We start from the raw sequence: 27,897 nt of genomic DNA, 5'->3' as shown, positions 1-27,897 counted from the left end.
GCGTTTGGCTCCTGCGCTTCTCCCAGCCGGAGCAGGCGAGGCGTGCCCACCCGGGACGAGGCGCGATGAAGATGCGAGAGGAGGGCTGAGCGCAGAGCGGCGCGGCCAGGGTCCCTCAGCTCGGGGGCGCGCCCCGTCTCCCCGGGGTGGGGCAGGGTGGGGGTGGGCCGAGGCGTGGACTCGGGGAAGTCTCTCGGCGACCGGAATAAAAGGGCGCCGGCTCGCCGTGCCGCGCTGGGAAGCCGTGCTGCCGCGCCCCCGGCCCCGGGAAGGGCATGGCCCCGGCGGACCCCCGGCGGTGACTCGCGCGCCCCGGCCCCGTGGATGCTCCGGGCGCACCGCTCCCGTGTGTCGCGGCTTCCGAAGGACAGGTGAGGACCGAGGGCAGCCTGGGTGCTCGGGAGTGGGGAGGGAGTGGCCGGGGGAGGCATTGGTCTGTCTGCAAGGGGTGAAGGGAGTTGGGGGACGGCCAAGAGAAAGACTGGGGGGCGAGGGCGTAGAGGCATCTCGAACTGTTTCCTGGCACTCTTTGAAGGAGCGGAGGGGCCAGTTTCCATTCAACAGGGAAGCCGATGCACTCTTGCGGGAGGATGCTTTGAATAGATCTAATCAGCGAACGCCCGACCCTTTCTCCCTTCATCCTTCCTCCCTCTCCCTAATCCTCCCCTGGTTTCTGGGGATCCCCAAGTGAAAGCGGTCCCGCTCTTGGCGTTGGTGGGGAAGGCACGGTGCAGAGCCTCCTGCCCATTCCTCGGGCTCCGGGTACTGAGTCTCCCCCACGCCCCTCCTCCTACCCCGGAGAGCGGGAGACCCAAGGCCTCGCCAGGGCTGAGCCGCGCAGAAGCTGGAGAAGTCATCATCTGGGAGAGACGGCTTTTGGTGTGCGGGTCGCGGCAGCCGGGACCCGCGGGGCAACCCGAGCCGCGTTCCGGGAAAGCCTGTAATTCACCGCTCCGCCGGCGGGGCACGTCGGAGCGGGCGCTGGAAGCCGGCCAGGGGCGCAGGGCTGCGCGCCCGGCCGCCCCACATTGTCCGCCTCCGGCAGGGGGAACGCGGACTGCCTCGTGCCCGCGGCAGCCCCGGAGGCCAAGGGCGGTTTCCCTTGCGGCCCCAGGACTAGGGTTCCCTGGGGCGCGTTCCTTCTGTCTCCGGGAAGGACCTGGGTGGGAGGCAGGACCGAGAGCGAAGGCTGGAGAGGAGGCGTGGGGACGCTGGCGCCAGGTCCGCCTGCGGGCACGGGGCACGGGCCGGGATGCCCTTGGCAGAAGCCCAGAGCCGAGGTCGGGCGCGCAGGCGACAGGGGGAGGCCTGGGCTCCGGCGAGCGACGAAACTCCTCTCTGCAAAGCTTCAGAAGCCTGTTCCAGAGCGCGGAGGGGAAGCCTGAACTTGTTTTCTGCAAAGCTGCCTGCATGGTCAGCTCTTTATGGGCAGCTGAAAGGCGAGACGCACGCGGGCTTAAGAGAGTATCTATTTCGAGGTCATGGAAAGGATGGAAAAGCTACGGATTTGGGATCTCTCTACGCTGTATGAGCGGATGTGGAGTTTATTATTAGTGAGCGCTTGCCCAGAGCAGGGACGAAGGGACAGACGCGTTTCTCTATTGTGCGTTTTCCTGTCCACGTGGACTCCTATTTGTAAATAAACTTCATCCAAGACAACACAAAAATATGAGATGATGAAGGCATGGCCAACGCCTGAAAAAGATAATCACTGACGTTCTAAAGGAGGTAGCCGATGCAAACTAATATTTGAAATATCTGAGCATTCCCGTTTTTCTTTTCTTTTCTTTCTTTTTATTTATTTAGCGTTTTTGGTAACCTCCTTGATCGTTTTTGTTTGCGTGAACATATTTCATCAGGCAGTTCCTTTCCTTTTTATCAAATGGCAGATTTTACCGAGGTTTCCACAAACTTCCTCCTGATAAACAAGGATGCTGCACCATCGCAACACTTTTTGTCCCTTCCCAGAAAAAATTAGGGCTGGTAAACAAACTCACAAATAATGGAATAAATTTTGCTTTAGTGAATACTCTTGAAGCACTTTAAGAAGATATAATTAAAACTTAAGGAATGTCATTAAAAGAACGAAATAGTCCTAGTAATAATGACCTTCTTGAGAAGTTTTTTATTCAAATATATACAATATACGAAGGCTCAGAATTAACACTGGAGGCAGACACACAATTATTTTTTATTATTTACTTTATTATTATAGAAACAGAAATGTACCTTTCCTTCTCTATGTATATATGTGTATTTACAAATATATATGTAAATATATATATATATATATGTGTGTGTGTGTTATGTGTGTGCATTTTCCATATCCTCGCTCATAACATAGTGAGACTTCCAAACCGTAGTATCCAAGTCAGGAATTAAGGCTCTGTTCTATACTAACGATTAAAGTTAACGGCAAAAGATTGAAAAAAAATAAGTTTCGTGTTTCTTGACTCAAACATTCTGTGTCACGAAGATAAATCATGTGAAGTCTTGGGAAGCTTAAAACCGGTATGCACAACTCAAATAAAATTTGCTGAAAATGAGAAAGTTCGACCTGACTAAGCGCATCCCGTTTTGTGGTTCCGCTACAGGTGTCCAAGGATGAGGCATCCGGACAAGATGCCCACGCGGGTGCACTGGCGAGTACTCTCCGTGGTGCTGATTCTGGTCTGGGGCCATCCTCCAGCCTCGCTCGCCTGCCCTCACCCTTGCACCTGCTATGTTCCCAGCGAGGTGCACTGCACGTTTCGCTCCCTGGTTTCTGTGCCAGCTGGGATTTCTAAACATGTGGAAAGAATCAATTTGGGGTTTGTACCACATTCTTACTGAACAATTTTGGCCTCTTTGCATGCATGTTTACTTGCTTTTGCATATATGTATGTGTATCTACATAATGCAAATGGATATTCCTTTATGTGTCATTCTACCTAGCGTTATGTACTTCTATATGGGCAGAATCAAGGTGACAGTTTTTAACTATACTAAACGCAGTCCTTTTGGACGATTTTCTGAATTCAGCCATCAGCTGCAACCACTATCATAAGATTTAGTAATGAAGCATCGTGAACACCTTCAGTTTGTCAAGAAATTTCCCTCGATATATTGTAGATACGAACGCATATGACACATATGTAAATATGTGAATATTATTTAAATAGACTTCAGAAACTATTTAAAACAGCACAAAGAATAAATGGGACATCTCTGACATTTTGAAAGTTATCTGGATGATGTAATTGTGACTTTGACAAAATAAAAGAGTTCTTTCAGATTTTGCCTATTTAAAGTATTAATATCTTTTTAAGAGATGAATTTCTGCAGCATCCCAGATAGAATTTTTATATTTTTAAATTTCATTTTATACACATAAATGTTTTATGTGCATAAATATTAGTTGCTATGGATCACTCATGTACAATTTTAATAGTAGACAATCCTTTAGACTTCTTCAAAAAAATATGTGAGCTATTTTCTACCATCTAGAAAACAGCAAAGTAATTTAGAGTTTGATGAATACTCACTAAGGGAACATTGTAATAAAATGGAGTGGCCAAACTTCGGTCAATGAACAAAGAACTGTATGTGTGCAGAGTTAAAAAATATTCTTGCATTTATTGACTATAAAGCCCAGTAGCAGAATAGGAGAATGTGAAATTCAAACAATAAGATAGAAACTTAGCTAATCCAAGGCAATAAGCCATTAGATAGTCTTCTCAATTAAATCTTGGGAAACCGTATGACTTGACTAACTAAATCCAACCACAATGATGATAGTTCCATTGGGAAAACAATTTGGCTTTGCCAAAAGAGGGAACATTAATCTTTAAACTTGTTTCCTTTTTACAATCTAGAATTTAAAATTTATTAGGACACATCACTTGTCTAATGGGAGAAAGAGATAAGGAAGAGGAACTCGAGCCCATTGGAATCAGGGTTGGGTGAGCTACGCCAAGTTTGTAGAGAGGGAAATGGTGCTTGTCTATGATTTCCCTTCTTTCTTGCACATCCTTCAGACAAGGTTTAGTGGACCCCCCTAGAAAGTGTGGGAATGGGAGTGGTCCAAGAGAACTGTTTTCTATCACACTTCCTGCCTTGGAGGTGTGAGTGTACTGCCTGTTGTGAGTTGGGGGTCTGGGCTGTCAGTTGGACATGAGTGGAGAAGATACTACATGCATCCCGCCAAAAGGTTAACTGTGTGATGGCTTTAGACTGGCGACACCAATAGACTATTTCCTCTCAAGCTGTTTGCATCTCATTGACAGTTTCTGGGATATTTTTCTTCGATCCATTTTTAAATTGAAGCATTTTGTAAGTGTGAAACTTAACTAACCTTTCAATTAGAACATAACTTCTGGCGGTTTCATTTTAAACAACTAATGATAAAGACAACGAATTATGGTGTCCTAAAGGCTTTGCCACTAGAATAAAGCAAAGATATCAAGATGCTTCCTTTTCCTGCTGATGCTAATAATCTCCTGTGATGGGTTTGTGTAATATTAAAGATAAAAGAAAAAACAACTGAGGAATAGTTTCACTGTGCCAACATATATTACTTCCATCTGGCTTAATTTGTAACATGAATCCATGTGCCACATTTCTAAATTACGCCTATAATATCACAGCACTGTCTCTGAAAACCAATCTCAAAGTAGATAAGGAGACTGGCAATGTGCATTTTGTTGGAAAAAAAGAAACAAGAGCCATGTCTAGTACAGATAGAACTCAGGGTTGGATTTGTCTTTTTGCAATCTGGAGACTGTATAAAACTCTCAAGGAATGAGGGATTTTTGGCAGAGCATGAAGGACATTTTTCATTCCCACACAGATGTTTTTAGGGTTCTCAGTCACCATTGAAAGAGAAAGCTGCTGTTTCTTGTTGGGCCAGCCCCAAAGCTTTTTAAAAAAATTGCTTTCCAGATATTTTTGAGTAAACCAAAAATATCATCCACTTAGCATCTGATTTATAGACCTTTAAAGATTTTTTTACCCTTGATTAAAAGATTGGTTTTGATGACATCTGTCTGGAATATCCCAAATGCCCATACTCCTCTATTTTATCTTAAATTTTGCTTTGGGATACTAATTGTTATTCATGAAGCAGTTTTACATATATTTCTTTTTTTATTGAGATATAATTGACATAGAACATTATATCAGTTTCAGGTGTACAACATAATGACTCGACATTTGCATATATTGCAAAATGATCATATATTTCTGATATTGAAAAATCATTTCTTTAGGTGGTTATGTAGTTAGTTATTGTCAATCAACAGGTGAGGAAGACACTGGAGAGGAGGGTAAGCTGGCTCTGTCCAGGGTCATTTCAGTGTCCCATCAGGTTCTCTTCCTTGAGTACCACGCCAATTCCCCCATCTCTCTGCTGGTGTTTAGACAGATGCAAAGAGGATTCATCCACACCCATTGGGTGCTGCGAGGGAAGAAAATGCCTCCTCTACTTTGCATTTAGGCAATTCTCTTGGCTTTGTTTGTCCCAGAAAAGTCTCCCCTGTCTTAGCTCTGCCACCAACAACACCTTCATCTGTAGCTTTTGATGACCCTTAAAAATGAGTACCAAGAAAACGGTACAGTAAGACAGGTTCCTGAGCTGATACATCCCCATCCAGGACTTTAAACTATTTATTCAGGTGTGGAGGGAGCTCAAACAATGGTGTTCCTCTCTCCCCAGCCATCTTCCTTCCTTTCACCTTCTCCACCTTGGAATCCACCATTATAGTTGAATGCCAAGTTGGAAGTGAGAATTTTGGGCAACAAAGAGAGGAGAGGAAGCCTTGATGAGCATCCCACATCCCTGGACTAACATGTGCTGAGGAACATCAAACTGTTTCTGATCCATTTTTGAGGTTGAGCCTCTGACCCCCACCTCCTCCATCTCAAGCCCTGCCTCCTCCTTCTGGCTTCTCTACTCTTCTTTACCTTTAGGGGTCTTCTCAGGTGATCTTGTTTACTCCCAGGGCTTCACTCCATTAGTCAGTTGGCCAAGGTCTCCTGAATGTGCACACCTTGGGTCTCTGTCTTGGTCCTGAGTGCCACCCTCACCTTGGATTCTCACAAACATCTTCAACATCACATGATGAATATAACTTGGAATGGTTTCCCCCACACCCTCTGCTCCCTATCTCAGCAAAAGGCACAATCCACTCATTGGCTCACACCCAGGCAGAAGTCATTCCTCTGATCTTTTCCTTATTTGCAGTTCCATCACTCAGCAATGCCTGTTGGCTCTTCGTCTAAGCACCTCTGGAAACTCCCCATGTAGCTTTATCTCCACTGCCTTTACCTTAACCAGGGACACCAGCATCCCTCCCTGGAATTCACCCCATCTCCTGCTTCCTCTCTTGTCCATCTCTGACCCGTTCTCCATGTAGTGGCCAGCATTGTTGTTTTAGCACATAACTTGGTTCCCATCACTCTCCTCCTTAAAACCCTCCAATGGCTTCCCTCTGAACCTGGAACAAAATAAACGCACTCCTTCCCATGTCCTCCCAGCTCCTAAATTACCTGGTGCCTGCAAATCACACCTACCTGACCTGAGACCATTCTCCACCTTACTTCCTGTTTGTAGACAAACCTCAGGCTCCAGAAAATGGAAAAGAGTTCAAACGTTGACATTGATTCTCATTTCCCAGGCAGATTTAATTGTAGGATCCTAAATAATGATAGACTAATGAGGCAGTGCATTTGCCCATAGACTAGTCCATCTTTGGGTAGAACACAGTTTCTGACCTTCAGCACAATTGACATTTGGAGCACTATTTCCATTTTGGATAGGATGACTCCTTGTTGTGGGGGCTGTCCTGGCCATTGCAGGATGTGGAGCAGCGTTCTTGACCTTTTCCCACTAGATGTCGGTAATACCCTCCCGCTTAGTTGTGATCACCCAAAATGACCCCAGGTATTACCAAATGTCCCCTGGGGGCAAAGTCACCCTAGTTCAAAACAACTACCATAGATAGATAAATGATAGATAGATAGATAGATAGATAGATAGATAGATAGATAGATAATAGATAGATGACAGATAGATTATAGATAGATGATAGATAGGTGATAGATAGATAAAAAGAGGATAGATAGACAGATAGATAATAGGTAGATAGATCAATAGATAATAGATAGATACATAGATAGGTAATGACAGACAGATAATAAGATATATAGACTGATAATAGATAGGTTGATAGATAGACAAACCAACAGACAGAGTCTCTCACCACTTTTCCAAATCTCACCACTTTTGATATTTGGGGCTGGATAATTCTTTGTGGTGAGGGACGTCCTGTGCACTGTAGAATGTTAGCAGCATCCCTGGTCTCCAACCATTAGATGCTAGTAACATACTCCCACCCAGTCGTGACACCCAGAAATGTCTGCAGACATAGTGGAATACCCATGGTGGACTATCTGTTAACTCTCTAAGTTGTTTGCTATTTGCCTTAGAGTTAGAGATCATCTGCCATCTTTCTGTCCCTTGGACTTGCCCAGGAAGAAGTCCGCTTGTTTCCCCTGCTTTAGGGCACTTTCACTTGATTTGTTCTCTGCTGAGTCTTCTAATCAGGGTTTCCTAACTGGGCCCATTCCTGTTAATATTTTACCTCTCACCACTGTGAAATAGAGCAGAGTCAGCTGACGAGACACTGGGGCAAAGCACTAAAGAGGGAATGCCATGTCATCCAGAAGAGGGACACGCTATATAATCGTTCAATGACTACAAGTCAAATGAGAAACAAGACCGGGGATTCCCTTTTGCTATATTTTCCCCATGCACCATTTTGAATCTCTATAGCGTTATCCTAATAAGGTGGGTTGCATTTCATTCCATCTGATGCTTTCTTTGGATAAACTGGTCTTATAAAACAATGCGATGATTAAAATATTTCTTTGAAGAGTGTGAAGCAACCAAGGTGAGTGGTTTTGGTTCTGGAGGTTACATTTCCTGCACTCAAGAGTTTGTAGCTGAAAGGTGCTTCCTCAGGATGACTCCTAGAGGAGGAACTACCCAGCTATTGACTGCAAAATTGGGGTCTGGATTTAGGCCCATATGTATTTATAAGAAAGTTGCAAAATTGGGGCCCTGGTTTAAGCTAGTGTTGGGGCAGGCCATCCCAAAATATCCCACAGTAGCAGATTGATTATTTTGAATTGAAGTTACTTGACTAACAAAAAGGGCATTCAGACCCTCCTGTCTCTGTTCCCCTGAAAGCAGGAAATCAATCTTCCATTTGAAAGGTACTCTCCATGCATTCTTATCACCAGAGCTGGAGAATTCAGGGCTGAGAAGCCTGAATAAACAAATCTTGCTAATTTACCACCTCAAGCCTAAACTCTGCTTAAATTCCTCACTAATTACCTACCCCAAACCTAAGTTTCTTTGTCCTGTCAATTCTTCACAAATTTATTATTTCCTTCGGTAAAAGATACATATACTGCCTGCTTTGTTCACTGTCTGAGCATCATTTCTTTGTGATCTCCAACACATACGTATTAAACTGAGTTTTTCTCCTGTTAATCTAGTCTGGTGTCAATTTTACTATCAGTCCAGCCAGAGGAACACAAGAAGGGGAGAAAGGGATTTTCCCCTCCCTGACACTAGCATTGGCTGCATTGAGCTGTGAGCTCTTCACCTGCATTCTCTACAGATCTAGTTCCTTCTATTTAGGTGATAAGGAGAAGCGATAGTGTCAGGCTATATACCAATGTATTTGCAAAAACAAAAACACACTAGAATGTTTAGAGATAACTTAGACAATCCATCTGAAATGACAACTTGTCCCTGGGAAATAAGAATCCGTGTTTGGCTATCAGTGTTTTAATTTCTTCCTTTAGATGGGAGCCCTCTCCCTCTCTTATTATATGCAAATCCTCTTCTCAGGCTGCCTGTTTCTTTTCATTCATGCCTGCCATGTGTCTTTCATTATTGCAGTTCCAGAGTAGAATTTCCAATGAGGGGCCATTTGGACGAGCTTCCTTTAGAATTCTAACTCCTATTTGTTTCCCTAAAGTACCGTCTAACTACATTAGCATATTCAAAGTCAAAAGGCCCAGCCAACATTCCTTAATTGATTGAAGGCTAATAAAAATAGGTCGGTTTCCTTGTGACCCCAGAAATGGACAAGGATGCAAAGAGACAATGAGACTGGCATCAATCCGACCTCAAAATCAACATTTTGCTAACTTGCTTGCTCCTGGGCAGGCTGGGGAAACTTTCCCATATGGGATTTAAGTATTCACTGTTTCTTTTTCTAATTACTTATTTTTTTAGGTTTAATAGTATACAGGCTTTGTCAGAAACCTCATTTGCAGGACTGGCCAAGTTGGAACTACTTATGCTTCATGGCAACAACATCCCCAGCATCCCCGACGGGGCTTTAAGAGACCTCAGCTCTCTACAGGTAAACCCCGGCATTTATGAGCATCACTAATTGCAGCCTGTACGACCAGTCATGAATAGTGGAAACGATATAATGCTCCCTAATGAGTAATAAAATTGCCATTTTCTTACGTTGAAAACAAGCTTAACGTCATTACTTTCCTGCCCTTTGTTCTGGTCTCTGTTTCTGGTTGTGGCTTTTTAAATTATAAACAGGATTTTCCAACCCCCTGTCTTTGTAGGTTTTCAAGTTCAGCTACAACAAGCTACGAGTGATCACAGGACAGACGCTGCAGGGGCTCTGGAGCCTAATGAGGCTGCACATTGACCATAACAAGATTGAGTTTATCCACCCACAGGCTTTCAATGGCTTAACGTCCCTAAGGCTACTCCATTTAGAAGGAAACCTGCTCCACCAGCTACACCCTGGCACATTCTCCACATTCACGTTTCTGGATTACTTCAGACTCTCCACCATAAGACACCTCTACTTAGCAGAGAACATGATTAGAACTCTTCCCACGGGCATGCTTCAGAATATGCCACTTCTGGAGAATCTTTACCTTCAGGGGAATCCGTGGTCCTGTGATTGTGACATGAGATGGTTTCTGGAATGGGACGCAAAATCCAAAGGTAAGATGAGAGGAGAGTCCATGTATCTCCTAGCTGCACATTCCTTACCTCCATAATTCAAATACATTTTTATATTTTAGTAAAATGTAAAGTAACAATCATTTAGTCAGTTGTGTACAGTGGACTATGCTGGTCATGGAATGGATATCTGGAGTGTTGTGTTCAGTCTTGGGCTGCAGCTAAAGGTGGAATTTCCTGTGCATCCATGTCCTCTGAGGAAGTATTCAAGGCTGCTTGGAAAAAAGAAGGCTGGACGTGGCTATGAGATTATTCTCATGGATGGAGGAGAGCGATGTTCTGTATTGACCCAGAGCATTAAAAAACAGGACCAATGTGTACAAGTTGTAAGAAAGCAGATTTTGATTCAAAATAAGGAAGACTTTTTCTTTCTTTACCACCTTCTCCAAGCCCCACCTTGGAACCCATTCTCAGATCCCATTGGGTTTACCATACCCTGGGTCTTTTTGCACATCACCATCTTCAGAGCTATCAGCCTGGGTCAAGCTCCGTTATTCTCTCTCTGGGAGGAGAGTGGAGCATCATAAGCAGGTCTTCCTGCTGCCTTGATTGCCCCACTTCAATCAACCCTCCACAGAGTGGTTTTCAGAAAAAATTTTCAGAGTGAGCATCTGGCCATGCCACACCCCTGCATAAATCCTCCACTGGCAGCCCATTGTTCTTCAGACAAAACACACACTCCTTACCAGGAGTTCCTACACTATGGTGTTTCCCCCTACTGCCCACCCTCCCATAATGGGCTGGCCCCACAGTTCCCCTCATTCACTCAGTTCCAGCCACGCTGCTCTCCTTTGTGTTCCTTGTACCTTCCAAACTTATTTCCAGCTCAATGGCGTCAGACTTGCTCAACCTCCAGCCAAGAAAACTTTCCTGCTAGATGTTCACGGGGCTGGCTTCTTCTCAGCGTTCAGGTCTTTGCTAAAAGTTCACGTCTTCTGAGAGGTCTTGCTGTCCTCAATTTCTACGTAGCATCTTCAGCCTGTGCCTATCTAGGAACTTCCAGCACACCCAACTTTTATCACAATTTGATGTGAGTTCTTTCAGCTGCCAGGCAGCTTTCCTCCATGGATTGATTGAGGGATCCAGCTGCTTCTATCTGTGGCTCCAACTTAAATCTGGCGTCAGATTTGATTAATCAGGCAGTGGATGGCGAAAGACAGATGTAGACTCACTCCTTAATAGTCTTAACTAGAAAAGATACATGCCACCTCCATTCATATTTCATTGATGGAAACTAGATCCCAAACCCCACTGGGTACAAGAGGGGCTGAAAATCCGTTTGGATAGTCATTTCCCAAGAGCGATGCTACACCACAGAGATGAAACCATGAAGCTTGGGCAGAGAGCCATCTTGGACATTCTGGATATACGTGTGTGTGCCTTTGTGTGTGCATGTCCGTGCGTGTATGCTTGTATGTATGTGTGGTGTACGTGTATATTTGTCTGCATGTGTTGGAGGATGTATGTGAAACAAGCATATTTGCATTTTGAGATGTTTACTCTTAAAGTCACATAGAGAACTGTCTTCAGAGAAGCAAAAGGAATTATAGTGAAACCAGTTAGCAGGTTTATAATATTCCAAGTCATAGATGATGGCGCTTTGACTGGTGTAGTCCCAGTGGGAATGGGAAGAAGTGGGCAGATACCAAGAGGACTGTCAAAAAGCATTCCTAGTCTTCCAGTTTTGCCAGTGGGAGAGATTATGGCACCAGTTAATGATATAGAAAAGGCATGAAAAGTGTAGGTTTGGAGCAGGGAGAAAACATAATTTGGTTCTGTAGATGTAAGTTTGAGGAGACGTTGTGACCTCCAAATAGACATGTCAAGTAGGGAATTGAGTGTGGACCTCATAAGGATGTACTTGGACTGCAGAAGCCCATATGGGAGTCATCATTGGCTAATGCAGGGTAATGGAAACCACGCCTGTGGGCAAGGGCTATGACGGGGCAGAACAAGAAGGAAAAAGACTCAAACCAAGTCAAAGAATGCTCCATCACTAATGAGTTGGGCAGAGGAGGAGGAAACAGTGAAAGAGACTGAGTGGTGGCCAGAAAGGGAGAAAATTCTGGAGGATTTGATGTCCAGGAAGCCAAGAGTAGAATGTGAATCCAAAAAGTAAACACTGCCTGAAATGAAAAATTACAGCAAGACAAAAAAAATGGTGAAGGGTGATGTGATGTGATTCATCTCAAAAGATGATCCTTTATCCATAAATATTTTCATGAGTTGCAATTATTTATGTAGCCTCTTCTGGATCTTCATAGAACGCAAATCATAGAGTGTATATGAATAGAGTTTTTTTCAACTTAAAAATATTTTTTAAAGGGTACTTATTATCCATTGGCAAGTAGATATAAAACTCTGGTTAGTTAACCACACACTGTGCAGAACTAATTTCAGGTCGTAAGTGATGTCACAGAGGCAAAGCCAGTGAGGTATTCAAATCGTTATGGAAATGCACCCAGTTGGTAAAGATGCAAACAAAGCCTTTATCCTCTGTCCAGGTGCAAGTCTTGCTGTTCTTCGGTTCCTTAACTTACATCATGTTTCTTTGGTTATTTGTTTCAGGGATACTGAAGTGTAAGAAAGACAAAGCTTATGAAGGTGGGCAGTTATGTGCCATGTGCTCCAGTCCCAAGAAGATGCACAAACAAGAGATTCACAAGTTGAAGGACGTTACTTGTCAGAAGCCTTCCATAGAGTCCCCTCTGAGACAGAACAGGAGTCTTGAGGAGGAGCAGGACCAAGAGGAAGACAGCGACAGCCAGCTCTCCCTGGAGAGGTTCCAATTCCCCCCGTGGAACATCTCTTTGAACATGACTGACGAGCACCAGAACACAGTGAACTTGGTCTGTGACATCAGGAAGCCAATGGATGCGTACAAAATTCACCTGAACCAAACGGATCCTCAAGAGATTGAGATAAATGCCACAGTCACCTTGGACTTTGAATGTCCGATGACCCGGGAAAACTATGAAAAGCTGTGGAAACTGATCGCCTATTACAGTGAGGTCCCCGTTAAGCTGCACCGAGAACTCCCTCTCAGCAAAGACCCCAAAGTCAGCTACCAGTACAGGCAAGATGCTGACGACGATGCTCTTTACTACACAGGCGTCAAAGCCCATATTCTTGCAGAACCAGAATGGGTCATGCAGCCGTCCATAGATATCCAACTGAACCGACGTCAGAGTACAGCCAAAAAAGTGTTGCTCTCCTATTCTTCCCACTACGCTTTAACAATGCCCGCCAAAGATGCAAGGCAGTCTCGGAGCAGAAGCTGGGTCATGATCGAGCCAAGTGGAGCGGTGCAAAGAGCTCAGACTGTCTTGGAAGGGAGTCCGTGCCAGCTGAGCTGCAATGTGAAGGCTTCTGAGAGTCCATCCATCTTCTGGGTGCTCCCGGATGGCTCTGTCCTGAAAGCACCCATGGAGGACCAGGATGGCAAGTTCTCCATCCTCACCAGTGGCTGGCTGAAGATCAAGTCAACAGACCAGCTGGACTCTGGTTTGTACCAGTGCATTGCTCAGGTGAAGGATGAAATGGACCGGATGGTGTACAGGGTTCTTGTTCAGCCACCTGCCACTCAGCCACCTAATAGCCATACAGTGACTATTCAAAAGAACCCAGGGGAGCCAGTGATGTTGCCTTGTAATGCATTGGCAATCCCTGAAGCTGAGCTTAGCTGGATTCTTCCAAACAAAAGGATAATTAACAATTTGGCTAACACATCACACACTTACATGTTGGCAAATGGAACTCTTTCCATCCCAAAGGTCCAAGTCAGCGACAGTGGTTACTACAGATGCGTAGCTGTCAACCAGCAAGGGGCAGATCATTTCACCGTGGAGGTCACAGTGAGCAAGAAAGGATCTGGCAGGTCAGCCAAAACAGGCAGACGCCCAGGTGGGAAGGCTCTTTCCAGAAGGAGAGGAGATGTTGTGGAGGATGAAGGGGGCTCAGGCATGGGAGATGAAGATAACACTTCGAGGAGAGTTCTACATCCAAAGGACCAAGAGATGCTCATCAAAACCAAGGACGATGCCATTCCCGGGGGTAAGAAAACCAAGAAAGGGAGAAGAAAACTGAACCTCAAAGAACCAGAGACAAACATCGCAGAGGGTCGCAGAGTGTTCGAGTCCAGACGAAGGATAAATATGGCAAACAAACAGATTAACCCAGAGCGCTGGGCAGATATTTTAGCCAGAGTACGCGGGAAAAATCTCCCTAAGGGAACAGAAGGACCCCAGGTCATTAAAACCACCACTCCTCCATCAGTGAGTCTCCAAGAGACACCCCTTATGCTTGCTGTTCCTCCCCCCTCAATATGGCCTGTGCAGACCACAACCAGTGCCGAAGAATCCTCAGCAGATGTGTCTTTATTTGATGAGGAAGAACAGGTTTCCAGTACTGTTTCCTCAACCAGGATGGCACCAGAACATGGCCACGATGGAGTAATCCTTGCTGAACCCAAAGTGACAAGCACCCACCTGGAGGAATTTACTGATGATCAGTTATTTGACAAGACAGAGGACACGCATCCTACTGATGTTGGCTCAAAGTGGGCTACAGCCACTATACTGATCTCTGTGCCTTATGAATCTTCTCCTACTCCACAGACCCTGGACAGAGTCTACGAAGAGCCCACCAATGAAAATATAGCCACAGAGGGCTGGTCTACTGCAGATGTTGGATCCATGCCAGAGCCTACATCAAATGAGTATGAGTCTCCATTGGATATCATCTCTTTGGCTGAGTCTGGGACTGTGCCATATGTTTATCCAGATTTGGAGACTAATTCGCAACCCAGTGAAGATAAGATGAACGAACTGACCTCCACACACTTTACTCCAACCCCCACCTGGTGGGTTGCTGACTCTAGGACAGCTGAGCCATTTGAAGATCTCCCTTTAGAGGCGCCAGGTGTCCCCACACAAGTGCATCTACAGGAACAAACAGACAACCTCCAGCTTGCGCAAGATGGTTTAAGCACTCAGGGCAACACATTGATTAAAAAGGGCACAGAAGAGACTTCTCAGACACTACAGGAAGGAGATATGCTAGAGAGAGACCCCACAAACTCCAGAAGTCCTGGGAGTAAGAGACAGGGCATCGAATCCACCACTCTGCATGACTCTCTACTGAGAGTGATGAACAGCAAACATTCCTTCAAGCATCCCCAGGAAACCACACCGGGCACCATGTTTGACAAGGACATCTCCACAGTAGCGATGATGATGCCAACTCAAAAGGCCACTTCACCATCGGCGCTCACCACTCACCCTTCTCGAAAGAGACAGAAGGGAAGGAAGAAATCACGCCACCAGAGACTCCAACACTGGCATAAACAAACTCCACCCACGACTCCTGCCCCAACGAGTTTCTCGACTCGACCAACGCAAGTACCTGAAGTGAAAATTCTAAACCAAGTGGAGAGTTCACTGGTTCCTACATCTTGGGTTGATAGCACAGTTGGTATCCCCAAACAGTTGGAGAAGCATGCAGAACCAGTATCCAAAGGAACATCACGAAGGAAACAAGGAAAGAGGCCAAATAAACATCGGTCTTCTATTTCTACAGCAAGCCCTAGACCTTCTGTGTCCACACCCAGCCCTTCCATAGAAAATCAACAAAAAAATGTGATTACCTCTAGTACAGAAACTGTACTTTTGTCTACAACGGCTTCTCTGGGAACTGGGGACCCACATGAGATAACTAGAATGGAAGAGTATGTGACAAGCACTGCAAAAATACATTTATCTCATGATAAACTCCAAGAGACAATTCCAGTCACATACAAACCTGCATTAGATGAAAAGGAAAGTAAGAATGATGATGTCACAAACATCAATGACTATACAACTGACAGTTTAGTCTCTGGTAAGTCCATCACTAATGTCGTATCACCTTCTGACTCCGAGGTGTCCACCGTGGGAGAATTTCAGGAAGAATCCTCCCCTTCTGCCTCTCCCGGAACTGCAAGCTGGAATCTCCCAAAGGCAGTCCAGCCTGGGGGACTGCAGATAGACACACCTGTTACCAGCTCTTGGGAAATCCTTACAGACTCATCTTTTGTTAAAGAGTCGGAGGATCTGGATTTTCCTTCTGAGTTTTCACCTTCTGTTGCAGTCTTGACACTATTTCAACAGGAAAAGGTGGTTGCATCAACTACTCTCTCTCGTATGAAAGCAGAGTCGCCTTCACGTCAAGCAGAAACCACCATCAGTGGTCGGGATCATCAAGAAACCACTCCAGCTGAAATTAGACCACAGCCTCTCATCCCAACTCCTGCCCCAATGGAGGAGCCAACATCCTCATTCTCACCCACGACCCTTGTGTCTTTAGCACAAACCACCACGAAGTCCAGGCCTCTTACTTCGAAAACATTTCCAACTTCAAGAGGTTCCAAGGAAAACGTTTCCTTGAATTATGTGGGAATCCCCAAAACTGAAACACCCCTAGTGAATAATGAGGGAACTCAACATTTATTCAGGCCAAGTGAATTATCCACCCTGTCTTCCAACCAGGATACATTTAACTTAAGTCCAAAGCAGGAGTTAGGAAAGGAAGCATTTGATGGTAGGACCAAAAACATTCTTCCACGTGGCCCAGAGAGTCACCACCAGGATAGAAGAGTCCAAATTTTCCATCAACCAACCAAACCTATCCCACCGAGAGGGACCGTTAGGCCACCTCACGTGGCCACACAAAGTCCCTCTAGATACTTTGTAACTTTCCAGCCCCCTCGTCACTTGACCAGCAAACCGGAAATAACTGCGTATCCTACAAGGGTTTTGCCAGAGATCAAGCACTTTACGACTCCAAAATTATCAAGCACAACAACTCCTATTGTTCCGTTGCATGGGTCCAAACCTGGCATTCCTAGTAAATTTACTGACCAAGGAACTGACCAATTCAACGGCCACTCCAAAGTCTTTGGAAATAACAACATCCCTGATCTCAGAGACCCTGTTGGCAAGCTTCCAACTCCAAGAGTTCCTTACTATCCCCATGGAAGATTCCCTTTCTTTTTCAACAAGACTGTCTCTTTCCCACAATTGGGAGTTACACTGAAACCCCGGACACCCACTTCTCCCGCCCCAGTGACGAGAGAGAGAAAAGTCAACCCAGGTGCCTACAATAGGATACATTCTCAGAGCATCATCCACATGGATTTTGGACCCCCCGCACCTCCATTACTGCATCCTCCTCGGACCACGGCGTTACCATCAACGAACTTAAAGAACATCCCTCTGGTCTACTCCACTCGGAGCTCCATCCCCATCATGACATCTTCTGGCCAGCCCTCCAGAAGCTTCCATCAGAGCGGCTCAAAACTCTTCTCTCCCGTAGGACCGCCTGCATCCAAATTCTGGACGCTTGGGGAAAAGCCCCAAATTATCACCAAATCCCCTCAGTCCATGTCCATCACTGTGGACACTGATGCTATGATCCCATGTGAAGCAACAGGGAAGCCCAAGCCCTTCATTACCTGGACAAAGGTTTCCACAGGTAGGGTATTTAAGCATCTGTATTTTAACTACAGCTTGTGTAGGAGGAGGTTACTTGAGTCTGTGGCCCTGGGCAGAACTAGAGGATCTGGGAAAAGACAAGTTGATGGGATGGGAGGGAACTTCTGAAAACCTAGATAGAAGCATGTTCCTTTAGAGGGACAAGAAATAAGGACCTAGAATGGATGTGAGATTTTAATGGGCTATGGAAACAATAGGCTCCTTGGATGGGGAACAATCTAAGCTTAGGAATATTTCACAAAAGAGCCTCTTATCTTCTCCCACTGAGGTCCAATGCAAAAGTCTTCCACACCCATGTCAGGGGGCAAGATTGGGGGGAAGGGTAAGAGTGCAAATTCCGCTTGTCCTTTCACTGGCTTGAAAGATAAATACAGCTTGGTCTGAGCCCATCACGGATTGCTTTGACTTCAACCTAGAGATATTGTTATATTGGTTTGCTGCGGCTGCCATAACAAAGTTCCACAGTGGCTTAAACAGCAGACATTTATGGTCTCACAGTTCTGGAGGCTGGAAGTCTTAGATCAAGGTGTCAACAAGGCTGGTTCCCCCTAAGGCTTCTCTCTTTGTCATGTACACTGTCTTCTCTGTGTCCTCTGTCTCTGCAGACCTGTGTCCTCACATGGTCGTCCCTCTGTGGGTGTCTGTGTCCTCATCTCCTCTTCTTATAAGGACATCAGTCCTATTGGATCAGATTGCACCCCAATGACCTCATTTAACCTTCATCACCTCTTTAAAGACCCATCTCCAAATACAGCCACATTCTGAGGTCCTGGGAGTCAGGATTTCAATCCCAGGATTTTAGTATGTGAATTTTGGGGGGAACACAATTTGACCCATACAATGGTCTATATTTGGAATCCTGGCATGCCCAGAGAGCACTCCACCTCATAAAAATGACCATCTCCTTTGTCTGAATGGCAAAACAATTTCTAGGTGGCAGAAGAAAGTAAGATCTGAGAAGCTACAGCCTCTCCGTGAAAGAAAGGCTCTCCCTGTTCCTCCTTCTCTTTTCTTCTCTCTCAACATGGCTGTATCCTCCAGTCCTGGACTCTGATCTGAGGGGCTTTTTTTCATTTGGTCTCCATTTTGATAACACAGGAATGATTTATGCTGATAGCGCTTGGGAAATCTATGCATTCCTCGTTCAAGTTTATCTCACGAATGTTGGAAGTGTTCCAAAGGTTAGCAGAGGCTCTGAGCATGGGGAAATGATTGACTTCTTTGATCAGCTCAGCATTTAATGTTGGATGTTTTCCTAATGGTTTAATAAGGGATTTTGCTTGAAGCAGCAAGTGAAGAACACCATGGGCTTTTCAATCTAAAAGGATTATGCCTTTGAAGAAAAGAACCTGTCTCTACTGGGAAATCCCATTTATATTCATCCTTAGGGTTTTTCATACCTTGTGCCCTTTCTGAGCATCCCTGGACAATGCCCCCTCACTAGACATTCTTGCACGTTCTACATGGTCAGGAATCAGCTTCTACTGCCGGCAGCTTGTCAGAACTAAATGAGTAGCCCACGGTGGAAGCATGGACCCAGGAACCCAGCAGTGTGGGAATGGAAGGGAGAACTAAAAATCAGGGTTTTCCAGTTTTTAAGTATGAGATTTATTATTGAGGTGCGGTGAGGCCCACAGATCAGGAGATGACTGCCACTGAAAATCTAGTTTGCTCCTCACAGGTCTTAAGAGGAGGGGGCATACCATGCCATGCAGGGCCACACAAGAAAGCACCAGGTTGGTTAAGAGGCAGAGGGAGAGATGGGAAAATGTGGGCGAGAGCCTTTATTGTGGTTTCCACAGGAAGGAATGGGCAAGGCAGGGTGAGCAGCTTTAGGACTGCCTGGCTTGATAGTATCAGTGAGCAGTGAGGCATAGGGACTGTCCCTAGTTGTCTGGTACCTGGTCCTGGGGAGATTAGGGCAGGCGGATGGTGGCCTGGAGTGTGAGAGCCCCATAGTGGAGGTGGTTGGAAGTCTAGGCTCTGGGTTGGTTAGTTTACATTCGAAAGGTACATCCTTTGCTCTCTCTAGGAATTGGCTAGCCCTGGGAGGGCCATCCCTTTAGAGTCAGCAAGACCCCAGATGTCCAAGCATCAGAAACACTTGGTTAATACAGACTCTGACTGTGGCAGAGCCCCTAGAAGGCAGGATATAAAACATCGGAAGTATAGAGAGTGAGGAGAAAGATGGGCAGGTGCCCCCTGACTATAGTGGTGGGGATGTCCGCCATCCCCATCTGGAAACAAGAGTTAGTGCTCAGCTCATCCAGGCCGTGCAGAGAATGACCTGCTCAATCTAGCTGTCTTGTTGGACTCAGGAGCCTGGCTGGGCAGAGGTGGATGGTGGATGTAAGCTTGGGGTGTCTCTGCAGCCAACATGGGGACCTCAAGAGGACAACCTACCCCAATGAGGCATGGGCTGAGCAAATGGGGGCTGTGTCTCCAGTAACTGAAGTGAATGAGGAGGCCAAATTGGGGGGGCCTGGGGCTCATGAGGGCTTCCAGAACCATCTGTGAAACCCATGTTGGCTGCCCTTTGCTTGAAGGTGGCATATGCCCTGATTCTGGGATTTGTTAAAAGTCAAGAAGGGTGAAAACAAGGTTCTCTCTTCCCCACATTGGAGTTGCAGGGTGAGTCTTTGCTTTTCATGATTTGCATGCAAAGAGAATTGATTAATCAGCTGATTGTTTGGTCCTCATGGAAAGGGCACGTTTAGGTAGAATCTGATGGTACGTATTTCTCCTTTCCAGGAGCTATCATGACCCCAAACACCAGAGTGCAACGATTCGAAGTCCTCAAGAACGGCACCTTCGTCATCCGAAACGTCCAGGTGCAGGACCGTGGCCAGTACATGTGCACCGCCAAAAACTTGCACGGCGTGGACAGGATGGTTGTCCTGCTGTCTGTCACGGTGCAGCAGCCCCAAATCCTAGCTTCCCACTACCAGGATGTCACCGTCTACCTGGGAGACACGATTGCCATGGAGTGTCTGGCCAAGGGGACCCCAGCCCCCCAGATCTCCTGGATTTTCCCGGACAGGAGGGTGTGGCAGACCGTGTCCCCCGTGGAGGGCAGGGTCACCCTGCACGAAAACCGCACCCTTTCCATCAAAGAGGCAACCTTCTCCGACAGAGGTGTATACAAGTGCGTGGCCAGCAATGCAGCCGGCGCCGACAGCCTGGCCATCCGCCTCCATGTGGCGGCCTTGCCCCCGGTCATCCACCAGGAGAAGATGGAGAACATCTCGCTGCCCCCGGGACTCAGCATCCACATCCACTGCACCGCCAAGGCCGCGCCCCTGCCCAGCGTGCGCTGGGTGCTCTGGGATGGGACCCAGATCCGCCCCTCGCAGTTCATCAACGGGAACCTGTTCGTCTTCCCCAATGGGACGCTCTACATCCGCAACCTGGCGCCCAAGGATAGCGGGCGCTACGAGTGCGTGGCCGCCAACCTGGTGGGCTCTGCGCGCAGGACTGTGCAGCTGACCGTTCAGCGCGCGGCGGCCAACGCGCGCATCACCAGCACCTCCCCGCAGAGGACCGACGTCCGCTACGGTGGGACCCTCCGGCTGGACTGCAGCGCCTCGGGGGACCCCTGGCCGCGCATCCTCTGGAGGCTCCCATCCAAGAGGATGATCGACGCGCTCTTCAGGTACGTGGTGTTCCTTTTTCTCCATCAACCACTGGGCTCCTGGACCCCCTCCCCTTCCGACGCTGAGACACCTGTTTATGGAGCGTCCTTGTCCGGGACGAAGACGCACAGACATGCTCCTTGTGTGCAGCGGGCGGGAGACACTTTTTCACCCAATGAAATCTTGTCTTTATAAACTAGGATCCAGAACGAACACCTGTCCTTTCCCCTTCTCCTTCCCCGCTCCCCCTAAAAAGAAAAACGAACTAAATAACTTTTGTTTTAATCGTTATCTGTGTAACTGTGTTTTAAATGATAATATTAGGTAAAGCAATTTAGGCTGCTTTCTGTTTCTGTTATCTGAGATCAAAAAATTATAGAGAAGCTTCAGAACTTGTTTTTAAACGGCATTAGTGATAGAAGGAAAGGACATAAAACAAAACATTTCAAGGCATTATTATAGCCCCGGGGTAGCACATTTGGAACTCTAAAAATGCGTTTTGGCTAGGAAGAAAGCCACCCGCCATTCCAGTGTCTTCGATTCCCAGATACATGGATTTAGAGCACTGGTTCTCAACACAGAGGTGTGGGGTGGGGTAAGATTTTGCCCCCAGGGGACATTTGGCAATGTCTGGAGACATTTTTTGTTGATGTGACTCGGGGAATGGGGGTTGCTAGTGGCATCTAGTGGATGGAGACCAGAGATGCTCCTCATCATCCTACAATGAACAGGACGGCCCACCACAGAGATAATCTTGTCCCAAATGTCAGTAGTGTGAGATTGAGAAGCCCTGTCTTACCCTGAAAGACTATCATTTATCTATCTATCTATCATCTATCTCTCTCTCTATCTATCTATCTATCATCTGTCTATCTATCATCATCATCTATGTGTTATCTATCTACCCATCTATTTTTCTATCTATAATCTATTATCTTTATCTATCCATGTCTATTTATCTATCATCTACCTATCTATCTATCTATGTATGTCTATCTATCATCTACCTTTCTATCTGTCTGTCTATCTATCTATCTATCTAATCTATCTATCTGTCTATTTATCTATCTATCAACTGTCTATCTATCTATCCAGTTATCTATCATCTGTCTACGTATAGCAGTGGTTCTCAACTAGACGATTATGCCCCCAGGGGACACTCATCAACACCTGGAGACATTTTTGGTTGTCACAACTAGGGGTGCACGAGGTGCTACTGCCAATGAATGTAGACCAGGGATGCTGCTCAACATCCCACAATGCACAGGGTGCTCCCACCACTGAGAATCATCCATCCCTACTAGTGCCCAGGCTGAGAAACCCTAGGCTAGATCCAAAAAAGATATCCAAAATATCTCTTTAATAAGCATTTCAAGATATAGGGGAAAGAGACAATGATTGGCAAAGCGGAATCAAAGACACGTCAATGGTGCTGTGGTGGAGAAACCCTGGCTTTGGGTGTGACCCTGGCAGCTCAGAGAAGAATCCCTCTCAGCGTGGGTTCTACTCCAAGACATGAGCAAAGCCAGCGTTCAAGGGCTCTGCACAGCTGTGCCTGGTCTCCCCAGTCTCTTTCTTTTCTTTCTTTTTTTTTTTTTGTGAGGAAGATTAGCCCTGAGCTAATATCCATGCCAATCCTCCTCTTTTTGCTGAGGAAGACCTGCCCTGAGCTAACATCTATTGCCAATCTTCCTCCTTTTTTTCCCTTTTTCTCCCCAAAGCCCCAGTAGATAGTTGTATGTCATAGTTGCAAATCCTTCTAGTTGCTGTATGTGGGACGCGGCCTCAGCATGGCCGGAGAAGCGGTGCGTCGGTGCGCGCCCAGGATCCGAACCCGGGCCGCTAGTAGCAGAGCGCTCGCACTTAACCGCTAAGCCACGGGGCCGGCCCCTCCCCCATCTCTTTCTAATGTAGGAATAGGTTGAAGGCCCTTTCCCCACTGTGTATTTAACGTTAGACAGCTGTGTGGTGCCTGGTCAACCTTGCACAATGCATCCAGAATACCACGTACCCAATTTTCCCCGGAATATCTTCCAGCTGAGCAGATGTACTGCCATGTGAAGAACTGTTTTCAGTCGATTTTGGCACGGCGGAGACAGGGTTGAATGAACGACAGTAAAAGAATGTCATTCCAGCATGAATTTGAGCCATTCTGTTCATATCTCGCTATAAATCATTGTCTCTGTAGCTTCAGTATTACTAAATTCTGAATAGTAATATTCTTAGTAAATCGTAACTGAACAGCCCATGTGAGTTTTATAAAAGAGCGGGCTCTTTGCCCTGCCTACACATTGGGACTATTTAAAAATACAGATATTGGAGTTTCACTTCTTGAAGCCAAATCCCCAGCGATGCATAGGCATGTATATTTTTCAGAGTTGCTCAGTTGATTCTGATTACAACTGGGACCAGGAATCACTGCTCTAGAAGTTTCAAAATATTTACAAACATGTGCTACTGTAGGAATTTTTGGATTCAAACTCCGAGACACATTAAAATATCTTTATCTGCTCCACTCCTATCAAATGACCTACCAATTTATGTTGACTTGATTGTCACTCATGGAAAACAAAACAGTTTATTTGGTCATTGTTCATAGTAGCTTTTATTAACAATAATCAGGTCGAATTCAATCACAGGCAGATTTTTTTTTTTTTTTTAGATCTATGACGTAATTCCAGACACGCTGTTAGAATAACACAGTATTTAGGAAATATTTAGGGATTAAAATTCAAGCCCCCTCTCCCCGCAATGCCACATTTATAAATGATGTGCAACTGAGATTTCCAATCTGAACAGTTTTAAAGTCAGAACTTCCAAAATCTTTTCACCATGTTATTCGAAACATCAGTTCTGAATTGCTCAGGGGCACCCCCATGTTGGTAAAAATGTCACATGCATAGTGAAGATCCTTTAAACATTTCCATGTTGTCCCTTTAAACTGAAAGCCTTTTTAAATATTAACTCAGAGGTATGTGGGCTTAGGTCCAACAGTTATCATTTCATATGGAGGAATGGAATGCCAGCATTGGGGTGCCAGCTGGTGAATGCCGTTCAGCTTTAGTTGCAGATTCTAGGGAAGAAGGCTTTACACCGACATTGCCCAGTTTTGAAGAATCCAACTTGAGCATTGAAACTCTGGGTGTAGCCATAATTACAATATCCATCTTATAGCTACTTTGCTGCCCATTGCCTCGTAGTGGGATACAAGATCGTAAAACATCATCAAGAGTAAAAATAGCGTCTGGCGCATTTTCTTCGAGAAGAGCTTTGTCTCTGTAAGGTTAACTCAGATTCATTCTCTCCATGGCTGTAGCATCTTACCTGATTTTCTCATTACAATAAGCTGTGCATTGACCGCCATGCAAATACTCAATCTACACACAGAGCTCAAGTCTGTAACTGCTTTTCACATCCTTGAGTGAGTGGCCAGGCCAGCCAAAGGTCAGACTCAACCCGAGAGTTCTTATTTGCTGTAAATAAACCCTTTCCGCACTTGGACTCGGTCCCCCCAGGCTGCAAAAACCATCTGACATTTTGCAATAACAGTCGCCTGCCCTGATCATTCTCAGCACATGTTTTTGTTTCATTCTGATGACCTACAGCGGGGGTAGAGCACTGGGGAGACTGACATCTTACTCCTTTTCTTTTTCTCCACCAGCTTTGATACCAGAATCAAGGCGTTTGCCAACGGGACCCTGGTGGTGAAATCCGTCACGGACAAAGACGCGGGAGACTACCTGTGTGTCGCCCGGAACAAGGTCGGGGATGACTTTGTCGTGCTCAAAGTTAACGTGGTCATGAAACCAGCCAAGATTGAGCACAAAGAAGAGAATGACCACAGGGTCTTCTATGGGGGGGACCTGAAGGTCGACTGCGTGGCCACTGGGCTTCCCAACCCGGAGATCTCCTGGAGCCTCCCGGATGGGAGCCTGGTCAACTCCTTCATGCAGGCCGACGACAGTGGCGGGCGTGCCAAGCGCTATGTGGTCTTCAACAATGGGACCCTCTATTTCAACGAAGTAGGCATGCGGGAGGAAGGCGACTACACCTGCTTTGCGGAAAACCAGGTGGGGAAGGATGAGATGCGAGTGCGCGTCAAGGTGGTGACAGAGCCCGCAGCCATCCGGAACAAGACGTACTCCGTGGTCCAGGTCCCCTATGGGGATGTGGTCACCGTGGCGTGCGAGGCCAAGGGGGAGCCCACGCCCAGAGTGACGTGGCTCTCTCCAACCAACAGGCTGATCCCCACCTCCTCCGAAAAGTATCAGATATATCAGGACGGCACTCTCCTGATTCAGAAAGCCCAGCGCTCGGACAGCGGGAACTACACTTGTGTGGTCAGAAATAGCGCCGGGGAGGACAGGAAGACAGTCTGGATCCATGTCAACGTCCAGTCACCCAAGATCAACGGGCACCCCAATGCCATCACCACGGTGCGCGAGATTGCCCCCGGGGGCAGCCGGAAACTCATTGACTGCCAAGCGGAAGGCATCCCCACCCCCAGGGTGCTGTGGGCCTTTCCCGAGGGCGTGGTTCTGCCGGCCCCCTACTATGGGAACCGGATCACCATCCATCGCAACGGCACCCTGGACATCAGGAGTCTGAGGAAGAGCGACTCCGTCCAGCTGGCGTGCATTGGCCGTAACGAGGGGGGTGAGGCCAAGCTGATCGTCCAGCTCACCGTCTTGGAGCCGGTGGAGAAGCCCATCTTCCACGACCCGGTCAGTGAGAAGATTACCGCCATGGCGGGCCACACCATCAGCCTCAACTGCTCAGCTGGGGGGACCCCCACACCCACCCTGCTGTGGGTCCTTCCCAACGGGACGGAGCTCCAGAGTGGCCAGCAGCTGCAGAGGTTCTTCCATAAGGGTGATGGCATGTTGCACATCAGCGGCCTCTCCTCCGTGGACGCGGGGGCCTACCGCTGCGTGGCGCGCAACTCCGCGGGCTACACGGAGAGGCTGGTCTCTCTGAAGGTGGGGCTGAAGCCGGCACCGAACAACCAGTACCACAATCTGGTGAGCATCATCAACGGTGAGACCCTACAGCTTCACTGCGTCGCTCCAGGGGGCCGGCAGGCACGCTTCTCTTGGACGCTGCCCAACGGCATGTTCTTGGAGAGCCCTCAAGCACGAGGGCGCTTCTCCCTTGGGGAAAATGGCACCCTCACCGTCCGCGATGCCTCAGTGTTTGACAGGGGCACCTACGTGTGCAAGGCGGAGACGGAGTATGGCTCTTCCGTCACGAACTTCCCCGTTATTGTGATAGCCTATCCACCTCGGATCACCAGCGAACCAACGCCTGTCATCTACACCCGGCCTGGGAACACTGTCAAGATGAACTGCATGGCCATGGGAGTCCCCAAAGCTGAGATCACGTGGGAGCTACCGGATAGATCACATCTGACTGCTGGGGCACAGGCCCGTCTGTACGGGAACAGGTTCCTTCACCCACAAGGATCCTTAACCATCCAGCAGGCCACACAGAGAGACGCCGGCTTCTACAAGTGTACCGCGAAGAACATCCTGGGCAGTGACTCCAAAACAACTTACATTCATGTCTACTGAAACACCTGCGGGAGAACGTGCCCTCCACAGTCATTGCTTACGATGTCAGCACAAAGCCTGATTTGCAAGGAAAGCCGGGGCCGGAGGGTCAGAACCCTAAAAGGATTTGTCATTGGCACAGTGGTGCCCACTTGGCATTCAGGTTCATGTTGACTTTGACCTATGCTTATTGGCGAAAGGAAGCAGTCAGACGTGGGAAAGAGGGGTCCACCTGTCTGGGGACTTTCTTCCACATTTCCAGGATGCCGTGTGCTCATGGGTGCAAATTTACAATGTCTGTGTTGCAAACAACATTCTGATGCTTTAACAACCATCTGTAGCATCCCTAAGGAGCATTCACTGAAAATAAACCATAGAGATTAACAGTGCCTTGCCACCCCATTGAACATGCACCACTTAGTTAACCCACTGCCATTTTTACATGATAGAACATTCTAGAATGAGTACCCATCTTTCAGTTATTGCCTCTGTCACTTCAAAACTCCAATGTGCCCAGTAAGGGCTTAGAACCAGAGTGATTGATTTTTTTTTTTGTTTTTTTTTGTAATGTACAAATTACATACAATACAGCTACCATTTTATATGAAAGAACTCTTTCTCCCTGGAACTCACTTTTTATATAGTTTATATATATATATATATATATATACACATATATATATATATATTTCTAATCAGACGATGAGACTAGAAAGAGAAAGAAATACTTTCTGTCTCATTAAAAATAATAAATTATTGGTCTTTACAAGACTTGGGTACATTAGAGCAGTCATGGAAATGCAATTAAAAAAAATTCCTCCCCAACTTCCTTCAAATTCAGTAACTGCTGTTATATTACCGTTCCCAGGAACCCCACAGGGAGGGAGGCTGAGATCTTGGATTTCCTTCTTTATGAAGTTTATCTTAAAAGCTGTGGTGGGGGGAGAGGAGAGGAAGGAGAGAGCTAAGTCGTGACCCCGCAGAATGAATCCAGAGCCTTCCGGAAAAATCCAGAAACGTCTCTCCCCCTGTCAGTTTGTGCCCACAGAAAGTAGGAGATCTGTCATTTCCATGACTGCTTTACTGTATTTTTAAGGTCAATATAATGTACATTTGATAATAAAATACTATTTTCCAAATAA

The 27,897-nt window shown here is 46.6% G+C and overlaps 1 protein-coding gene across 1 annotated transcript; it reads left to right on the top strand.

Annotated features, from left to right (window-relative positions):
* Nucleotides 1-216: 216 nt before the first annotated feature.
* Nucleotides 217-27,897, top strand: MXRA5 (matrix remodeling associated 5). The gene is made up of 7 exons (XM_058535380.1): nt 217-371; nt 2,595-2,810; nt 9,287-9,416; nt 9,637-10,027; nt 12,614-17,554; nt 20,326-21,226; nt 24,868-27,897. The coding sequence occupies exons 1-7, from the start codon at nt 325-327 to the stop codon at nt 26,774-26,776; spliced, it is 8,535 nt and encodes a 2,844-aa protein (XP_058391363.1). The 5' UTR covers nt 217-324; the 3' UTR covers nt 26,777-27,897.

The sequence above is a fragment of the Diceros bicornis genome, chromosome X (assembly GCF_020826845.1).
Source record: "Diceros bicornis minor isolate mBicDic1 chromosome X, mDicBic1.mat.cur, whole genome shotgun sequence".
Classification (NCBI taxonomy): domain Eukaryota; kingdom Metazoa; phylum Chordata; class Mammalia; order Perissodactyla; family Rhinocerotidae; genus Diceros; species Diceros bicornis.
The sequence above is the reverse complement of the archived record's forward strand: the minus strand, read 5'-3'. Positions and strand labels throughout refer to the sequence as shown.